The sequence below is a fragment of the Ruditapes philippinarum genome, unplaced genomic scaffold, assembly GCF_026571515.1.
Source record: "Ruditapes philippinarum isolate M1 unplaced genomic scaffold, ASM2657151v2 ctg1339_1_1_1_1, whole genome shotgun sequence".
Classification (NCBI taxonomy): domain Eukaryota; kingdom Metazoa; phylum Mollusca; class Bivalvia; order Venerida; family Veneridae; genus Ruditapes; species Ruditapes philippinarum.
Genome location: NW_026855028.1, coordinates 11,762 through 33,295, shown reverse-complemented (window position 1 = coordinate 33,295; position 21,534 = coordinate 11,762). Strand labels below are relative to the sequence as shown.

Sequence of the window (21,534 nt, the reverse complement as noted above, 5' to 3'; positions counted from 1 at the left end):
CACTATGTCAACAATATGGACTTACCCAAATCATTGATGAACACACACACTTTACAGAAAATTCTTCGTCACTAATTGACCTGTTCTTTACTAACAACATAGACAATGTTATAAAGGCTGGGGTTGGTGATCCGTTTCTGCAGCAACATGTCAGGTATCACTGCCCAATCTTTGCTGTTTTTACCTACATAAAACCCAAAGCTAAGTCTTTTGATAGAACTGTGTGGCTCTATGAGAAAGGCAACTATGACTTGCTGCGTAGCAAGATGAATCTAGTTAACTGGGACGAACTTCAAGATGATGATACTGACACCTTTGTTGAGAATATTACAAACACTATCATAAACATATCAAAACTTTGTATTTCAAACAAAAATGTAAAAATCAAGCCTAATGAGCCTCCGTGGATGAACAATCAAATAAAAACAAAAATAAGACAACGTAAGCGCGCCTACAGAAAAGCAAAAATTTCTCAAAGTCAACATCATTGGTTAAAATTTCGGAAACTCAGAAATGAAGCAGTTCAGCTAGTCAAAGACAGCAAATCTCGTTACTTTCTTTCATTGTCTGACAATCTTAAATCAACTTCCATATCATCAAAAGATTGGTGGAAAATCCTCAAATCCTTTATATCATATTCAACAAAAAAAGGTATTCCTTCTCTTATTGATCCAATTACTAATTCCATTGTATCTGAAGAACCTGAAAAGGCTAATCTACTAAACACTTTTTTCAAGAACCAGACAATGGTTGACGACTCTAACAGGGATCCCCCAGACCCTCAGACATAGACAATCAACAGACCTTGGAAACGATTTATATATCTCCTTCTGAAATTGAGGATGTACTGAAATCTTTAAAAACCGATAAAGCATCTGGACCTGACACTATCAGTTATCGAGTTTTATATGAGGCCTACCAACAACTTTCTCATCCCTTTCACCAGCTCTTTAACTTCTCACTACGATCCAAGAAAATGCCGACATCCTGGAAGTTGTCAAATGTCTGTGCTGTATATAAGAAAGGCGATCCTGCTGTTGTAAACAATTATAGACCTATATCTTTACTCAACACTATTGAAAAAGTATTTGAACGAGTAGTCTTTAAACATATCTTTAACTTTTACAGAGACATTTCATTCTTCACTCCATCTCAGTCGGGATTCTTGCCAGGTGACTCAACTGTAAACCAACTTGCGTATTTTTACAATAATTTTTGCAAGGCTTTAGATGATGGCCTGGAGGTGAGGGTCGTATTTTTTGATATTAGTAAAGCATTTGATAAAGTTTGGCACCAAGGTTTGTTAGTGAAACATCATGAATCTGGAATTCGTGGAAATGTACACCAATGGCTTTCTGATTACTTAACAAATCGTAGACAACAAATTGTTCTTCCTGGTACCATGTCGGACTGTGTTACAATTGCATCTGGAGTCCCCCAAGGATCAATACTTGGGCCTCTTCTATTTCTTGTTTATATCAACGATATTGTTCAAGATATTGGTTCCAACATTAATCTTTTTGCAGATGACACTAGTCTCCATCTGATAGTTGAAACACCTTCTAAAACACATGATACAATGCAGAATGACATACAAAAGATTTGTCTTTGGGCTGATAAATGGCTAGTTAACTTTAATCCATCTAAATCCGAGTCAATGATTATATCAAGAAGAATTAATAAACCACATCACACACCTTTCTCCATATATGGCCAACAAATCCCTCAAGTTTCTGATCACAAACATCTAGGAGTGTTTTTTTCTGATGATTGCTCTTGGCATTCCCATATCAATTATATAAAAGAAAAGGCATGGAATAGAATAAACATAATGCGTAAACTTAAATTCAAACTAGACCGAAAGTCTCTAGAAATCATATATACATCCTTCATTCGTCCTATTATTGAATATGCTGATATAAAATGGGACAATTGTACATCCAACGAAAAACAAGAATTAGACAAAATTCAAAATGAAGCAGCACGTATTGTGACGGGTGCAACAAAGCTGATATCGTTAGCTGATTTATACAATGATGTAAATTGGGAATCACTTTCTGACAGAAGAAGGAAGCATAAGCTTATTCAACTTTACAAAATGAAAAATTGTCTCACTCCATCCTATCTATCGTCTATTGTACCAGATCTTGTTGGCCTGAATACTACATATAACTTACGTAATTCTCAAAATATCGATACAATTCGTACAAGAACAACTCTATACTATAACTCCTTTCTACCAACGGCACTTCGTGAATGGAATTCCTTACAGATTGAAACCCGTCAGCTACAGTCATTGAATTCTTTCAAAAGCTCTTTGAACGAAGACAAAACTAAAACTCCCCGGCACTTCTATTATGGTGATAGACGGTCACAAATTCTTCATACAAGACTTAGAACGAAATGCAGCTCTCTTAATCACCACTTGTTCTTAAAAAATATAGTATCATCTCCTTTATGTAGTTGTGGCCTAATTGAAGACAACCACCACTTCTTCTTTACTTGCAAGAATTATACACAAATAAGAAATGCACTTTTTCAAACTTTGACTCCAATATGTTCCATTGATCTTCGAACCCTTCTATATGGAGATCCGTCAAATGATTATCAAACAAACACATGGATATTAGATGCAGTATTTGAATTTATAAATTGCAGCAGACGTTTCCACTAGATGTATTTTATACTACCAACATCTAATATACTGCAATATCTCCAATTTGACCTCTGTTCGTTAGTCTGGTCTTTCCAATAGTTTTTGTCTTCTTTTGATATATATTTAATATACACATAATATTTTTTCTGGTTAGCTTAAAATAGTTAATTTCTAGACATTTGCTAAATTTGCTTTAAGTGCCAGTCTAAATAAAAAAAACTTATTTTTGTCTGTTTTCTTTTTCTTAGTACTCCTCTGAAAATTGTCTTATTAAGTTGCATTCCTAATTTCTTTTTCCTTTTTTTTTTCATTGTTTATGTTTAAACTAAATCTTGCAATATTCTTACTTAATAATTTAAATGAAATAGCTATCCTGCCATATATGTTTGTATAAATATCATTTGTTATCTAGGGAGAGGAACTATATAAGTTTTCTTTCGTTCTAATCCCTTTCAATTTATGTTTAACAATTATTCACATATAAAATGTAATATATGTAAAATATTGAAATAAATATGTTTAAACTAAACTGATATTTTCTTAAATGTATGATAATACAATCATTTTTCTATCCGGCGACTTGATGCTTTAGCATCAAAATCTCTATTTGTTTTTTGTTGAGAAGAAAACATGTTGTTTTGAAGGGAGTTTATTGGTTGTAATTAGTTGTTTTGGTTGTTGAGTTATATCTGTTTGTGAAGATATAATTGGCTGATATTGGTTGAATGTTTGTCTGGTCAAGACTATATTACTTTATGCTTTGTTCTGAGGATATATGTAAATATTGGGTGCTTTAGTTTAAGTTGTTTTCTGATGCTGATTAGATTGTGTGAAGTTTATATTGTTGGATGAATGTTTGTGGTTTATACTGTACCTTAGAGTTGTAAAAAATAGTCATTTCGGTGTTCTTCATTTTGTGATGATTTTTATTGTTTTGTTTGATCATAAGTTGTTTAGAGCTTGGGCTCGTCAGGTGTCTAGTATTGTTTCGTATAAAAAAAAACGTATACGTGAAAGATATTTCGTATAAGTGATTGATAAATGATGTGTGTTTGTTTTGGGTGTAAATAATGATCAGAGTTTGTTGGCGACGCCGGTAAGCGGCGTCGTCTCTTATGGAATGCTTTTTATTTTGGCATATGGAAGGAGCAGTTATTATTAGCAGTTAATGTCATGTTGTGTTAATTAGTTTTATTTTGATTCGTAAAAATCAAGTAAACAAATATGTTGTTATATTTGTATTTAATAACCTTATGTAAAAAGCATGTGCATTGTGATTTTATTTTCACGAAATTGCAGGCTCAGTTTAACAGCTTTCGTTGTGGTCCACATTTATGCCGTATTCTTTTTCATTCCTTTATATGTTTTCAAAATTTTCCTACAAGAAGAATGTTCATCTGCAAATGAGTTTAAGGATTGGTAATGGAATTGTTGTAAACGATTATCCTATTGATTTTATCCATATTACGTTTATCTATGACACATAATGATTGTTTTAACAAAGTGTACCAGTATCCGAGTATCCGGATGTGGAAAGCTATCCGATTATCTGCAATTACTGCAGTCACATGGCCATCTATTTTTTATGAAAACTTTATCATTACTTTGCATGGCTTAATAAAACTAAGCTAGCAACATTTCACAATTTTGCTGTTTAGGGTGTTCTTTTGGGTGTCAAGTTTTTTTTCTATTTTAAGGGGAAGTAACTCATGTTTACTAAATTATTTGTTCTATTTTAGGTATTACTTACTATTTTTGTTGTATAAAATTACCAGTTGTAAGGTCATCAAAAGCATAGAGGCCCTGAGGAGTGAATATTGATAGATTTTTTTTTTACTGGCTTTATATACCTGTTTGTTCAGTTAGTACATACTTACAGGTATTCTGCTACAAGATCTTCTAATCACTATGTGAAACTAATTATCATTTTCTATGTATTTGTATATAAATTGTTAATAAAATAAACTTTGGTAAAAATGAAAGGTAGAAAATTAAAGCCGATATGTTAATAGGATGTACTTTATATTTATTTTTAATGGAAACTGGGAATTATTTATGTTATGTGAATACATGTTTATCTTAGTATATGGATATAATGTGATTTAATTTATTTCTTTATCTAAAGACTTACAGTTATGATGGATGAGACTTGCATTTAAATTTATAAATGATAATACAGGTATTGATTAGTCTACAGATGATAGGTGTTTATACTTTATACCCAGTGTTAGCTGGCTAATAATAGTATCTATAATAGAGTTTATACATTATAATTTTCTTTCTTCTAGATTTTGAATTTCATCCATTAGTACATGTACCAATGTTAATGTTAGCTGGTGATTATTAATGTTATGTGCATTCATGTATATCTTAGTATATGGATATGATGAGATAATATTTCTGTATTTAAAAAGTTACAGTTATGACATTATTATTAAAGGGATGAGACTTTCATTTAAAGTTATAAATTATAATTCATGTATTGATTAGTATACAGGTTAAAGGTTTATACCCAATGTTAGCTGGCTAACAATAGTATCCATAATAGAGTTAAAGGAATATTGTAAAGGGTGAATTAGCCTGGATGTTGTGGTTTATCTTCTGAACTTGTGAGATTTGGCAGGTTACATAATGACCTATCCAGAACTGAGGTTAAATTAGTGTCAATTACTAGTGATGCCAGGGTCCATGGTACAATTCCACCATGAAAACCGACAAAATACAAACAGTAAGCGGGTGCCAGATGAAAACTTGAAAATACAATCTACCACAAAGTGGTTCGTTTGTTGTATTTTTATGTTTTTTGCCTTCTGCAAAAGATAAATCAGCCTCCATAATATTTCTAATCAAAGAAAAAGGGTTAGTTTTTTTTTATCTGTTCAAAAAATAGATATTGTACATGTACAGTTATGTTCACTTTCAAATTAACCTGTTATAAATAATGGCACAACCAATAACAGTCACAGCCCCCTTTTTAGTAAAAATAATTATACAATATATAAATTGTTATTTTGATTAGGACTATGAGTTTTTTCTTATTTGTTTAATTAAGAATTAATCTACCAATTAATTAAAAAATCTAAACATATCTGTCACGATTTAGAACTGGAGAAAAAATGTGTAAGCATGTGTCTTTGCATCTTTGCAAGACAGAGTCTATTCTTTAAACTTGGCCAAGCCTCCATGTCACATGTAATGGCACTGCTATAAAGTACACATCTTTTGTTAACTATTTAGGTGCAAAACTCGATCAATTTTTTTTTTGCGTCGCCTTTGATGCTTTGCATCAATGTTTTTCTTGTTGTTTAAATGTATATATTGATTTGAGATAGAAAAAGATAAAATACCTAAAAAAATAGTGTTAACTAAACAATTACATGCTAGTTTTCCAATCGAGAATATTTCAATTTAATGTCAGGCGTGCTGCCAAGCCCCCATATCTTGAAAATTGGTTCTAGTATTTATTACTTAATCTTTCCTTAGATAAAATAACATTAAGGAAGGCAGTCATTTCGTCTGACTGTATTGTACTTACCACAAGGCCATCGGGACGTTAGTGTAAAATAAAGTATCGAGAACTTTCCTATCATTTAAAATCAGTTAGTAAATCGTAATAAATTAAGGAGACTAAAGAAAAGGCCTCAAAATGAGTCTCAGGTCATTCTTGCCAAGCAATATATTGTGATTTTTTTTCTGTGTTCATAAACATAGCTTGAGTCAATTGGATTTCTTTATGTGTTCCATTTTAAAAAAGATCTAAAAACTTGGAATAGGACGCATATAAAGATGCACCTGTTTTGTATTTTTATGTGTAATTAATTTTCAGATGTCATGTCCATTTGTTTACAAACACAGCAAGTTATAAATTTGTCTTAGAATTTATTTCTTTAACCTAAATTTATCTGTATTTGTTCAACAGGCGAGTCTTATTACAGGTTTATAATTACTTAATTGTATCAATTATCCCACATGCCTTCCGAATTCGCTTATAAAGTAATATCTTTTTAGCTTACCAGATCACAATTTTGCTCAAGGTGAGCTATTGTCACCACTCACCATCCTCGGAGATATACATACAATATTTAGCTCCATGACATCCGTCATCCGTCTGTCCACTCTTCGTTGAACAACATTTCCTCTTACACCAGAACTAAGTCAGTAATATCAAAACTTTGTATAGGAATGATCGTCTGGAGTTCTTTAAAAGTTGTTCAAAAATATTCATTTCATGCAAAAATATTTATGTCATGGCAACCGAAAGAAGAATGTTTTGCACAGAGCTAAGATATTTGCATATAGTGCAACTCTACCAAGCTTGTTCAAATAAAACACTCGGGTCAAATTTTGCCGGCTCATTTTACTTATATGTTTATAGTAAATTCTTTAACAAGGTTAGCTTTTAAAAAAGCTAGTAGCGACTCGCTTCGTAATTTCTTTCCAGGGGCGTGTTTAAATGTAAAAATGACAGTTCTGTTAGCTGAAAAGACTTCAGCGAACATCAAAATAAAAGTGACATATAAAGTTAAGGAAGCAAGTTCTCTCAGTTTAACAAAGAGGAATATGAGTATATATGAAGATGCATGTAAACAGATAGAATGAAGTCCCTATGTCTATGCACATTTACTATATGGCCTGTTGACCTTGACCAGAAAAAAAATAGATTCATAAAAATGTATATTTATACGAAGTTAAGTTGTAACATGTTATTTAGTATTGGAATAAGTGACAGATACAAGTCCTTAAGTAAACACAAGTTGTCAATCAATTCAGCCAGAAAAGCCGGGATCCTATTAAAAAAATAGGATCCCGGAAATTGACCAGTTCAAGGATATAGTTTTCAGAAAAGCCGGGATCATATTAAAAAATAAAGAGATCCCAGGAATTGGACAGTTCAAGAATATTGTTTTCAGAAAAGCTTGGGATCGTATTAAAATATATAGGATCCCGGGATTTGACCAATTCAAGAATATAGTCTTTGATTTTTCCAATTAATTAGGCATATAATTATAAGTATTGTTGATTTTGTTAATAAATAGCTCTAAATATATCTATATCCTAAGTTAAATCAATTTAACTTTCATTACATACAATAACGTTTAATGGCCTTTCATTACGACAATAATCAACACAAATATAGTTTATTAGTTTTTTCCTCTATTATCTTATTCGATCCCGGATCCCGGGCGTCCCGGATCCCGGCCAAAAAATACATACACTAAATACCGGAAAGGATGAAATGACCGGAAAAAAAGGAAAATGAAAAATTGCACAGAACCAGATGTCGTTTATGTTAATTAACCAAACGAAAACTTACTACAGAGTAAACAGGAAGGTGAAATCGCTAAATCAAAAGTCAGTGTAAATATGATTTACTGAAAAGAATCCATGAAAACAAACATTTTAATCATCATTATATCTTTTCGCTCAAAACAATACTTGCTGTTTTTTAAAAATGGCGTGAAAATTGAAGGTTTTTTGACGCTATATAAGATCAAATTTGATTGGCTAAATAATTTTGGATCCTAGCCCTGATAGGTAAATTTTGTAAGTAAGTTTTCGCCGTGGCGAGCCGGCAAGAAGGGAAAACCGGTAGAGATGAAACATCATGAAGTAGGTTCATTGGACTTCCTCATATCTATTTAGTGAATCGTTAGAAAATCATATTCTTTGAATCCATAAATATTAGAGCATAGATTTTGACATTCCACATTTATTGTGTAGTGGACTACTTCAACGTTTTATTTATATATTATAGTCATGGGATCAAATTGGCCATGTCCTTGAGGTCATGGTTTTTCCTTATTTGAATAAAGTAAAAGCTTTTAAAATCATCTCCTTTGAAACCATAGCAGCTAGTGCTTCCGTATTGAATATGTAATATTGTCTAGTTGACCACTAGCAAGTATGGTCAAATTATGTATAATTTTATATCTTTATTATGTATTTAACTATAAAGGCTAGAGCTGAGATTATTGGCAGGAAATATTGTCAAATCAACCTCTATTTGGTTTGTTAAAACTTTAGGGCCATGGGCTTTCCTTGTATGTATATGGTTAAATCTTTTAAAAACATTTTCTCTAAAACATCGACTATTAGGCTTTTCCAAAGTTTGTTATAGCCTTGAAGTCAAAATTGGCCCCGCCCAGAGAGATATAGGTTTTGCGTATTTGTATAAATACATAAAGTTAAATTTTAACTGCCAAAGCTGAAAATAAAATTAAGCTTGGTCACTTGATAAATATCAATGAAGCTCTACTGATGTGAAATGATCAATTGGGGGCTCCTTTAAAAAAATTGCTCAAATAGTTCTAGCTTGTTGAACAAGATGGCGGCCAGATCTTTAAGTAGCAATAGGCTTTAAGTAACATGACCTCTTCAACATGTATCAGCTCAATTAATAAACATCTAGCTCAATAAATGAATTTCTACATGAATGGTAATTGGGAGGTCTTTTTCAAAATGTGCGTGAATCGTTTCATGCTAAAAGGAGAAAAAATACTTAACAATAAGAAATATCATTTACTCTACCCCTTTGATTATTTTGATAAAACTGAATTAATAGAAATAACAAAGTAATTAAATTTTGTCTATGAAGACTATAGATATCCACTGATGAGTGAAAAAGGTCCATGATGGCCCTCGTGTTGTATCGCCTCTACATAGTAGTTTGTGGCAATATAGGGATCAATTCCCGTAGTTTGTCCGCCGTATGTTCGTTCGTCTATCTGTCTGTCCGTCTGTCACAAAACTTGTCCGGACTATTCCTCAAAAAGTACTCGTGCAATTTTATCCAAACGCTACATAAGTGATCTGTACCAAATGTAGTTGTGCATATCGTAGCGGATATTTTCCAGTTCAATGATTTTTGTCAGAGTTATGGCCCTTTAATGAATTTTTTACTGTTTGTCAGGACTATTTCTCTCATACCACTTATGCAATTTCAGTGATTGATCTGTAGCTCGAATACTTGCTCAAATTACACAGGTTTATTTGCTTGAATGATTTTTGACCGAGCAATGGGCCTTGAATGAAAAAAGTGTGTTTGTGTTGCCATCTTCAGAAGACATTGTCTGAACTACTTCTTAAAATGTACTTGTGAAATTTCATCCAAACATTACAACAATGATCAGTACTAAATCTAGTTGTGCATATCATCTCCATTTTTCAGTTTAATGATGTTGTCCCTGAGTTACAGCCCTTAAATGCTGAACTGATTTTTTAAGTTTGTCTGGACTACTCCTCTTATATCACTGATGCAAATTCATAAACTTTACAGGTTTAATCGATAGCCCAAGTTATATTATGTAAAACACATATAAGATTGGCTTTCCGCTTGAATGTTTTTTAGCTGAGTTATGGCCCTTGAATAAAAAGGGTGTTGTAAAAGTTTTTCTATACTACTCCTCTTATACCACCAACGCAATTTCAATGAAAGTTAAGAGTAGTTGTGCATATTACAAAGGTTTGCTGAAATATTTTGGCGTAGTTAATGCCCCTGAAATAACAGGTGTTTTTTTGTTGCCAGCTACATGCAAAGCTTGACTGGACTACTCTTTAGAAACTGTTGGTGCAATGTCATCCAAACTTTACAAGAATGATCAATACCAAGTCTGTATGTGCATAATATTGGCAACTTGACAGGATTGGCATATAACCGGCTTTTTATAGTTGAATGATTTTGGCTGGGTCATTGTCCTTGAATAAAAAGCGCATATTTTTTGTCAGTGAATTTTTTGTGTCTCCTGCTAAACTGTGAGTAGGTTTGACATGCATTGGGCTATAATTAGTAAACATATGTGATCACTGTTCGCTCTTGTGTTTTTTATGTAACTAAATTAAGTAAAAATGAAAAAAAAGGAGTCTGAATGACAAAACACATTTGTTAAAAAGTCAATGATCACAATTTTTTGACTAAATTATATTTTCTAGAAGAAGCAAGCTATGTAAAGATCAAGGGCAACCATGTTGTTATTTTCTCAAGTACTTCATATTAATCCTCATTATTTTTAGTGGAGAATTTAGTTGTCAATAAGTATGTTTTTGCTTTTTTTCTCTCTTCAAACACAATTAACAAAACTGTTCCTGAAAACACTATCCCCTCTTGGTTATAACCTCAGATATTTGACGTTTTTTATCGATGGGACTCTACTTTACGTGGGTTTTCCACTTTTTAACCCTTTCACTGCCATAGGGACGGCTTATGCCGTCCCTGTTATTTTCAGCGTATTTGCCATATGGACGGCTTTAGCCGTTTCTATGATAATAATAGTAATAATAATAAATTAATAATAATAATAATAAAAATAATAATAAATATAAAGAAAATTATACCATCGACAATAATTATTATTATACTCAAAGTTTTGGAAACATATATTATTATTATTATTAACTAATAACAAATATTAAAATTATATTAATTAATAATTATAGTTTATTTCTTAGAGAAAACCCTCTGGCAAATAGGTGATCAAATAAAACAATAACCCTCTGGCCAGCGAAAGGGTTAAGTTGATTGGTATCAAGGTAACTTAGGCTAAAAATAATTTTACTACTTTTTCAACAATATTTGAGCCATGGAGCACATGTGCAACGGTCATCAGAAACGTATAATATACTGTCTACAGAAAACTATTAAGACAGGAGATTTGAGAGTACCGAGGAAATACTGGTGAATGCTGAACAGAAACTGTAAGAAAGAATGTAACACTCATGAATGTCCCCCTGGCTGATACTCACGGGTGTTCCCTTGTTGGTATAAAAAGCCCATGGTCACATGTAGAGTTATTTAATGTTTATATAGCTGTTTGGACCCAAAAGCTATCAAACTATGTCACCAGTATAGAGCCTAGTCTGCACTCCTGTGCAGTCGGATGTGCAATCTGACCAGCCTCTATACTGTTGGTAGCCAAATATTTGTGGTATTGAAATCCCATAAATTTTCAATTAAGAAATCCAAATTCAAAGCAGGGCTATTCCATTACATCATTTCAGCATATGAAAGGTTTAAATTATGATATTTATAAGATTTTATAGGATTATTTTATAAATAGAGTGGTATTTTATTGTTTTACAGTGTTCGAAGAGTTGAGGTAAAGGACTAACGCCAATAACAGTTGTGTGTAGAAGCAAGACATTAAAAGGTCAGGTCATACAGCCAGACTATGTGAGCTGGTGATCCGCTGGCACGAGCTCACATAAAGGTTGCAGGTTGTAGACGTGCCCTGACCAAACAGCTAAATAGGCCAAACACTGCATGGAGCGGTTTATGAAAATTACCAAAATAATTTCTTAATTTATTTACATTAAAGGAGAAATAGATTGGTAAAAATTGTAGACTATATGGAAGAATTATTTAAAGAAACTCACCTTAGGTCCAAACGCTAAAAAGATAAAATTTGAATTTCTTACATAGATCAGCTGGAGCATTAAAAACAAAAAAGTTATGCGAAAGATGAAAAAAGAAACCCGTTTTGAATGAAAAGGATTGCAACTCTTTTCAATTTAGGGAAATATTTCACATTAAGAATTATTATAAAGTAAAAACGGAGTGATCAAGGATCTAAAATTCTGGACACAAGTTATTGGTCTAGAGTGAAATCAAAAGAAATGTATTTTTGAAAAACTATTTTCAATCCCATCATGTCACAAAACCTCCGCAGAGTCCCTTGAAGATATAAATACAAATTTTACTTCGTATTCGCATATTTCAATATGATTGTGCTTATAATATTCATATTACTGGATATTTTCAGATTTCACGAAGTCTATAAGTTTATTTCATTCTTATGCTTCAGGTTCTAGAATTTAGAGTTATGCCCATTATTGTCTTAACCATATACGGAAGAATTAAAGCGCATAACAAATAAGTTACTACTTAATTTTGTTGTCCCTTTTTCAATATTTTTATATTTCTTTTTGTTTTTCGTGCACAAGAACACGTGATGAAGGCACGAGGAGTTGAGATGTTAAAATGTATCAGGAAGACATAGTCCGGGACTGTAATAATTACAAAGAGAAACGCTGTAATCACCTAGATAAACCTGAAATAACCCTGAGAGAGACTTGTCAAGTCCAGCCGTGTCCAGAGCAACCAGAATGGTATGCCTCTCCTTGGTCGACTGTAAGTTGTTATCACCTTTTATACATGTAGTTGTCCATGCTATATCATTATTTGAGATTCTGGTTTTGGGAAATTTTGTCTTTGTTTAGAAATAGAAAACATTTACACATCAAATTGGTGAGACCAGACATTATATTCTTGGTTTCAGTCATGTGGGATTAATATAGTAATGGAACTTACAAGTTATCCAGGGAAGTCGATTATGTGAATTTTCCACCGAAATATGGTAATAAAACGTTAAAATCGCCATAAAAGCATTGACAAACAAACAAACAAACAAAATCTTTGCTAATTGTAATAATGTAGTTACTTGTCTATACCACAAGTTTGCTGTAAGAAAACAGCCGATTTAAAAGAAATATGAAGAAAATTCTAAAGTTATATAAAAACAGTTCTAAAGTAATGATTTTTTTGATTCATCACTTTATCAACGTAGTGCAGAAAAGGTTAAATTAAATCCTATTAAATAACAATACCAGGAGTCAACCTATTTACTAGTATGCACAAAGATGACGATTTTTATCAAATTAATGAAGTAATCTTATTGTTTTCAGTATTCAGTGTCATGTGGACGTGGTCAGCAGACGCGACTGGGGTTATGTATCATCGAAATACAGAAGCGTGCTACTCTGTGACCAGTCTGCAAAAACCCCTAGGGAACAAAACTGCTTTTAGAACCGGTAAAAAGTTGTTTTAGTATTTTTTGCTTTCCTTGTTGAACTGCCCATCATACTTTATGGTTTCAAGTTGAAATTAAAAGGTATTGAAACATGTTAAGATTTTGGCTGGTAGAAAAGGTGGGCGGTGTGGTTTTAAAAACCCCATCGGGGGGCAACCCTTTTTGTTAACTTCGCGGAACTTCACAGTCATTGTTTAGTACTGGTTGGCGCAAGGCACAGATTCAATAATGTTTCAATAAGCATATAGCTTCCAATAGAATCAGCACAAATTTGTATAAAATATTAACAAAAGGTTAAGCACTTTTGGATCTAGCATATTTATGGTTAAATAAACTGTATCTATTTTTTAGATTTTAACACGTTTTATTTTTTTCTGTTTCAGGTCCTTCATGTTTCAGTTTTCCTGTTGTCATCTCGTGCCAAAACACAATATCTGTAATCATTCTTTCTACGGGACCAAGTGTTGTCTCTCTCAAAACAAAATTAATAAAGTATAATAATTATGTACTATTTAAAAGTATTTCAAGTTACTACATGTTTTTCATTTTATTATATATTCATAAATGAACTACATGTATTGAGAAATATTGATGACATGAAATGCGTTTTTTCATTTTCTGTATTTTCATTGTAAAAAATTACTTTTCGCTGTTTTAGTGAAATATATTTTCCGTATCTTCACTGGTGTATTGCCAGACTACTTTCTTCTAACTTCAGCTAAAACACAACATTTAGAGTGAAGTCTTCCAAAATTGTAATGATGTAAAAGAGTAAAATGTATATAACAAACAGAAAATGTAAGGTTTTTCTATAAACAAAATACGTACAGGATTTATTTTCATCTTGGGGTTATGCAAATTATCATATTTCACTCATGAAATATATGTTTTCACATTACTCTATGAAATAAGTCCTGTTTTTATAATTAATTTTTGATTAATCTAAACCTTTTGATGACTTTTTACACTCAATTTTTATTGGCAAGGATCCCAGCATTGATTAAGTAAAGTTTTCTTCTATAATTCATCTACAATATTTGTGTATTTCTGTATATATTTATTATGTTCTGATTTATTTTGATAATTATTATAAGTGTTTGTTATATTATTAGTGTATTTTATGTATTATTTGTACATGTATATACTATTATTATATTTGACATATCGCTTCACTAACTGTTGACTTCTAAATACTCATGTAACATTTGAAAACATATGTTTATTAAACATTCACTCTGTTACAAAAACATGTTCATATAGAAAGTCTTTGCTGATAGACTGTGATTTTAATTTTCTTAACTCAACTGTACCTTGACCATGTGGGAACACTAGGAGATTTAAAGTGTAAAAAATCATATGAAGGAATCAGTGGAAATAGGCGTGGCTAACCAACATACCTTTTATCTGTCTTGGGTAGCCACGCCTATTTCTATTGATTTCATCACACTACTATTCAATTTCATCAGTAAGTTGATTTAAATAAGTAAGTTAGTTTAACCATCTTAGGAATTTAACTTGTACTGTGTAGTACATTTGTAAAAGTAACAGAAATAAGCGTGGCTACCAAACCCCCTTTTTTAACTGTGAAATTATTTTCTTTCTTATGAAACAAGACAGTACTGATTGTTTGAAGCAATAGAAATAGGCATGACATAACCCAACCCATCTTATGTGTGTTTATGAAGTTTTATGATACATTAAAAATAGGCATAGCTACCCAACTCATTTTTGATCAGTTATAAAATTTTTTAACTACTATTGTTTAATGGATATGATTAAAGTAGGTGTGACACATAATGTACCCAAGCAGTGGTTCACTCTGGAAATAGGTACTGTTTGACATAAGCATGTACATGTTTCGATTCTCTTTATTTTTGGAAATTTTCACTATATGAAAACAGTTTGACAATGAAATGGTATTGTTCATATAAAAGGAAAACGTGCTCTCAGAATGATGGTAAATTGAGGTCAAAAGTTGAGCAAAACTATTTGTCCCTAGCTTGTGTAAGTTTGTTTAAAACTTATATATCCTGGAAAGAGGGAATATATACCTGATATTTATAAATCACGGGGGTTATTTTAATCCCCCCTTCCCAAAGGATATTTTTACGGGGAATTAAACCCTTTTGGGGCTTTTTCAAATTGCCCAACACAAGGGTTTAAAACCATTCCCATTCATTTTAGAAAAATTTTTTTTTAAATTTAAATGGAAAAATGTTTTTGTAAAAAAACCTTTTTTGGGCGGGCCCTTTACTTAAACTTTATAAAAATAAAATGCAAGATTGCAAGTCAAAAAGGGTTTTTCAAAATAAAGAAATTTTTTTTAGATTTTATGCTCCTTGTAAGCCCCACAAAGAGAGAGAAAAGGGAAAAAAATATATAAACCGTTTTTTTACGGACTTCCGCCCCCGCCCTTTTTTCCCTTGTCCCCGGATATAAGTCTTAAACTACAAGATGTATCAACAAGAAACTTTGTAGGTAGATAGATATTATTGCGTAGATGTGCAGTGCAAAAGAAACGTAACTATGCATTGCCTGTTTTTGAGTAATTGCCCTTTGTTAATTTTTACACTTAGAATTTTGTTTGGTATATAACACTAAGATAAAACTATAAGAGATAAGTTCTTGCACATTATACACACGTTTTTTTTTTATAAATGTCATGACCCTTGAATAAAAAACTATTGTGTGTGTGTGTGTGTGTGTGTGTGTGTGCGTGTGTATGCGTGCGCGCGTGTGTGTGTTTGTTGCCAGCTACAAAGAAACTTGTCTTGACTATTCGACAGGCCAGGTCGACAGTTTCAAAGATGATGCTTATGAAATACAATGTGAAAATACTACATTGATGGTTGTGTCTAGTCATAATTTTTGTCAGACTTTTTTTGAAAACTTGGGCTAACTTAGAATTTGAAATATTGTTTATTAATGTTTCTTTATCATTGAATTTTTTTTTTATTTTAACCATAACTTTGATGCAAGTCAAGGTCATGGATCCCCTACTTGGCCCTGCTTTAGGAACATTTTTCTGTTTCAAATGACAGTTCGTCATTTGGCAATTTTTCTGTCCATAACTTTGTAAATGGGGTAACTTTTTTTGAAAAAAATGTATCCAATAAAAATCTGGGCCAGGAGAATTTGTGTTTACCAAACAGATTCTTATATAAAATAGTCCCGAAATAAAAAAATAATTAAACCTGGTTTAAGCTTCTTTATATCACAGACACATTTTTACAGTGTATAGATATTGTATGAGACTTTTATTTACTTTTTATTGGCATTTGCTATCACCATTTTACATTTGTGTATGATTGCATGCTAGACAACAGAGATAATGAGAAAAAGTCTAACTAGCCCCCAAACCCACTCTCTTCCCCTCTGGTCAGTGGGTCTTGTATTTCAACACATTATAATTCATATACTTTTCAGCTTGTCTCTTTTTTTTATCAGTGTTGGGTACAAAGGTGCAAAATGTCTCCTTGCAGATCCAAATTAAAGATACGCAATTTTGTTTGGTATTGAATACAATTTAATAAAATCTCAGTCATTCATGATACATTTTGAATCAAACAATACTTATCTTAAATATGAACAAAATTGAACTCAACTCTGGATAATATTTCATATTACAGTCACACCATAATTATATAACACATAATATAAGCAGTGAAGTATGATACAAGCATTTCTTCTTTATCTTAACATAATAAAATTTCATTATCACATACACGAGGCGCTTTAACGGCCCCGTAAAATGGCATTGCACGGCCTTGCAGGTATTTTGACGTACGACCATAGCGTTAAGATGCACTAAATGTTAGCGTTATATTGTAGGTACATCAATTAAAAATGGTATTTTTTTTAATTCAAAAGGTCTTTGTTTTTGGTATGTGAAAAAAGAATATTAAATTTGTGTGAGTTCATTACTGAAAATTATTGAACTTGTTGGATATGAATTCAGTTAAAACTTACACTCATTCATTATTTTTGTTCATTACAAGTAAACTATTCAGAGCATATTCCAAATTCTACAATGTTTGAAAAAAAGATGTTGTTTCCAATAGGAATTAATATTTATGGAAAGCATAAAAATGTGTTCATTAAAATTTGGGGATTTTCTTTGTTGTCAAACAATTTCTGATAATAGTATGTGTAAATAGCCCAATTCTTTTATAGTTAGTTTAATAACAATATTTGATGGGTGTATTTTCATTGGATATACAGTAAATCATACACATCAACTGTATCACTGTTGTGAATAGTAACCGCCAGTCTGTTATGTTTTAAATGAAAAGCACAAGAAGTACTATTCAAAACTTTGCCAAATATGCCCAATATTTTACTAGTCTTCTCGTTGATCTGGACAATTTTAGACTCATACCATCCAAACATAAATATGTTTCCTCGTTTGTCTGTACAAACTCCAATTGGGTTAATAACATCCGGATCAGTAATTGTTGCCTTGAAATTACCATCAAGGTCAAGGACAATAAGACTGTTATAATTAGCCACATAAATCATATTGCCATCACTGCTAACACTAATATCTCTGTTGGCATTAAAAATTTCATTGCCTTGTCCATCAGTTGTGATTTTTTTCAACAGGGTGCCATTCATATCATAAATGTAGAGCGCACTACCAGAATCAGAGATGAATAGTTTGTTGTCTTTGTAGGCCAGTCCGTAACAGCGATGATCTAGCTTCAGTTGTTTGGTGGTATAAACTTTGTTGCCTATTGTAACAAATTGAACGGTTTGATTGGTCAAACTTACTGCAAAGTCGTTTGTACTTATTTGACAAATTTTCATTGGAGCTGCTTCAAGATTTAGCTGATCTTTTATGGATTCTGAGGACAAATTAATAAGCTTTAATGTGTTGTTGACATAGTCAGTTAGAAATAATAGTTCATTATCTATGAAACATGAACCATTAACGGAACATTGCCGTAGATCATTAACATGTTTAATGTTGACTTGTTTCTTTCTCTCCACAATATACATTTTGTCTCTTAGATTTTCAGTATTACTTACTGCAATTAATCCAAATGTCTTGAAGTCTTTTAAAACATCCTTTATTGTCGAATCAGCAATGAATTCAACTTTAACATCTGATGACTTTGTCACAGACTGTGCTTCTGCTTCAGTAGCTTCAATGATTTGTTTCCGAGAAGTTTTCACAGCGACAAACTCCTGTGCTTTATTCCCAACTGACTTTGTTAGTTTTTGTGATGATAGTTTTAGTTCATCAATATGTCTATGTAGGTTTTTGATCTCGTTCCCTAGTTTTTCTTTGCTATTTTTGTACTTTTCCTCTAAAGTTTTTAATGTCGACTTTTCAAATGTGTCAAGTATTTCTTCTATTTCTTTTCTAAATTGTCTTATTGACTCTGTTGCCTTCTCCTTCTGTACATTGAGCTCTTTGATAAGAAGTTTCTTTGCTCTCTCAGCCTCCTCAATTTTAGTTTTTATACGAATGAGCTCACTGATTGTTTTATCAGCATCAATCTCCTTACACAAGTAATCAACATCACCTGGTATCGAATGTATATGTTGACATTTTCTGAAGATTTGAATGTAAAAAAACTAAAATTATGAGAATGATTTGTGATATTAGTTAAAGGCCCATTTAACTTTATAAATGCTTTTTAAAAAAATACTAAAATTGTGAGAATGATCTGTTATATAAGATAGATAGATAGATAGATAGATAGATAGATAGATAGATAGATAGATAGATAGATAGATAGATAGATAGATAGATAGATAGATAGATAGATAGATAGATAGATAGATAGATAGATAGATAGATAGATAGATAGATAGATAGATAGATAGATAGATAGATAGATAGATAGATAGATAGATAGATAGATAGATAGATAGATAGATAGATAGATAGATAGATAGATAGATAGATAGATAGATAGATAGATAGATAGATAGATAGATAGATAGATAGATAGATAGATAGATAGATAGATAGATAGATAGATAGATAGATAGATAGATAGATAGATAGATAGATAGATAGATAGATAGATAGATAGATAGATAGATAGATAGATAGATAGATAGATAGATACATACATACATAGATACATACATAGATACATAGATAGATACATAGATAGATAGATAGATATTTATTTATTTAGGTTAAACACACATATACATAATACAAACACTTAAGCATTTTATATAAAACTGATGACACAATTGTAATAAAATATTTCGGAAGTTTGTCAAACTTAGATATCACAGACGGCTCATTAAATAATAGAAATTAATAACTAAAAATAAAATCTAAAACTCTTTCTTTCCTATGACTCTGATTAAGAGGTTCTGATTTAGTAGCCAGAATATAAAAAAAACTCAGAGCAAATGTTTACAATAACAAGACGTTATGTCACGTGCAAGAACTGTGTGGCTAGGTCAAAGGTCAAGGTCATATTTTAAGGTTAAATACAAAAGAGAGGTCTCAAACAACTTGTCCGCACCATTTCCTACCACTTTGTCGTGGAATTTCAAATAACCTGGCACAAATGCTCAACATCATGAGATGTTTTGCCTCACTCAATAACAGTGTGGCTAGGTCAAAGCTCACGGTCATACTTTAAGGTCAAATGCAAGAACAGCTTGACTACACCATATTCCTACCACTAAGTCGTGGAATGTTTAAAAACCTGGCACAATGCTCAACATCATAAGATGGCGTGTCACACTAAATGACAGTGTGGTTAAGTTAAAGGTCTAGGTCATACTTTAAGGTCAAATGCAAGAAAAATGGTCTCAAAAAGCTAAACCGCACCATAACTTTATCACTATCTGGTGAAATTAAAAATAACCTGGCACAAATGTTCAATATCATGAGTCGGCATGTCGCACTAAAGAATTGTTGACTACGTCAAAACTCAAGGTCATACACAAAGGTTAAATATGACAATGGGCTCAACATGTTGCCCTTAGTCATCTAGTTTGTTATAATACTGGTCCAGATAACTTCACTTATTAATTTTGATATTATATGAACTGGACTTAAAACTGAATGAAAATGAGCGTGTGCTTTTATGTGCTTTATGTTTTCTACAAACTTGTATAATAATAACATAGATATGAATTGTTTTAAATTCAGTTTCAGGTACATGTACATTGTTTGAAAAATGCAACTGCCTTATCATTTAATTTCAATTCAGTTAAATAATATTATTAAAGTATCAAACCTGTGTTTTATGGCTATGCAGGTCACACATGCTACATCATCGTGGTCCGCACAATACATATCTAGCAGCTCGGTTTTATGAGCTTCACATTTTTCTGGCAACGCTTTCTGTAAGATAACTGTGTTGAAACTTGATTTGTCTATAAACTGATGCGTGCTCATCAAAGGAAACATTTTGTGCAGGTCTGTACATGGTGAACAGTAATATTCCTGACATTCCACACAATAAATATCCGCCTCTTTTTTGATATTTTTCTTTTCACATTGAACACATTTAAAGTTGACAAGTTCAGTACCTCCGTCTGCCATTTTCTACAATATCGTTTTTTTAATTCCCTAGCTAATACAAAACATAACTGAGTGTACTAATGTTTAAATTCTAATTGTAAAACACCGTTATTCGTTTTATTCAGAGGTGATATGAATAGTGCATCCTAGTTTTTTTTATCTAGATATATCTACTGATAGCATAATCAGTGTAACTGTATTTGACTTTGTGATAAGAGGTATTTATAAATCGTGTACATGTATTATAAAATGTTATTTGAAAATATTAGGTCACTAAAGAAAGCTTGGTACTTAAATCGCAATGCAATGACTTAGTTCACGGTTTATATATTACTTATTTAAGTAATATATATTAAAACTTTCATAAAACGCAATTTGTGTCATTTTTAATATTTACAAAACACAGTTATTTAAGGCATAAAAGTAAAAAAAAAGCAATTATTAAGGGTAGTTAGGTACAGACTTTAAACATAGTCTATTAAATTATTGTGTATTGATCGTAGTAACCATATAGTTTATATTTCTTTATTTGATAAAGAAACCCTGATTATGCCATATACATATAGTGTTAC

General features: G+C 31.7%; 1 protein-coding gene across 1 annotated transcript; it reads right to left on the bottom strand.

Annotated features, from left to right (window-relative positions):
* Positions 1-17,664: 17,664 nt before the first annotated feature.
* LOC132741886 (uncharacterized) lies at positions 17,665-20,983 on the bottom strand. Its single transcript, XM_060730151.1, has 2 exons — positions 20,676-20,983; positions 17,665-19,015 (listed from the first exon to the last, which is right to left on the bottom strand). The coding sequence occupies exons 1-2, from the start codon at positions 20,981-20,983 to the stop codon at positions 17,665-17,667; spliced, it is 1,659 nt and encodes a 552-aa protein (XP_060586134.1).
* Between the last annotated feature and the right edge of the window lie 551 nt (positions 20,984-21,534).

Coding starts and splice junctions, on each gene's coding strand:
- LOC132741886 (XM_060730151.1), bottom strand. CDS start 20,983: ATGGCAGACGGAGGTACTGAACTTGTCAACTTTAAATGTGTTCAATGT. Junction 19,016..20,675: donor TGCATAGCCATAAAACACAG/GTTTGATACTTT, acceptor TCAAATCTTCAG/AAAATGTCAACATATACATT.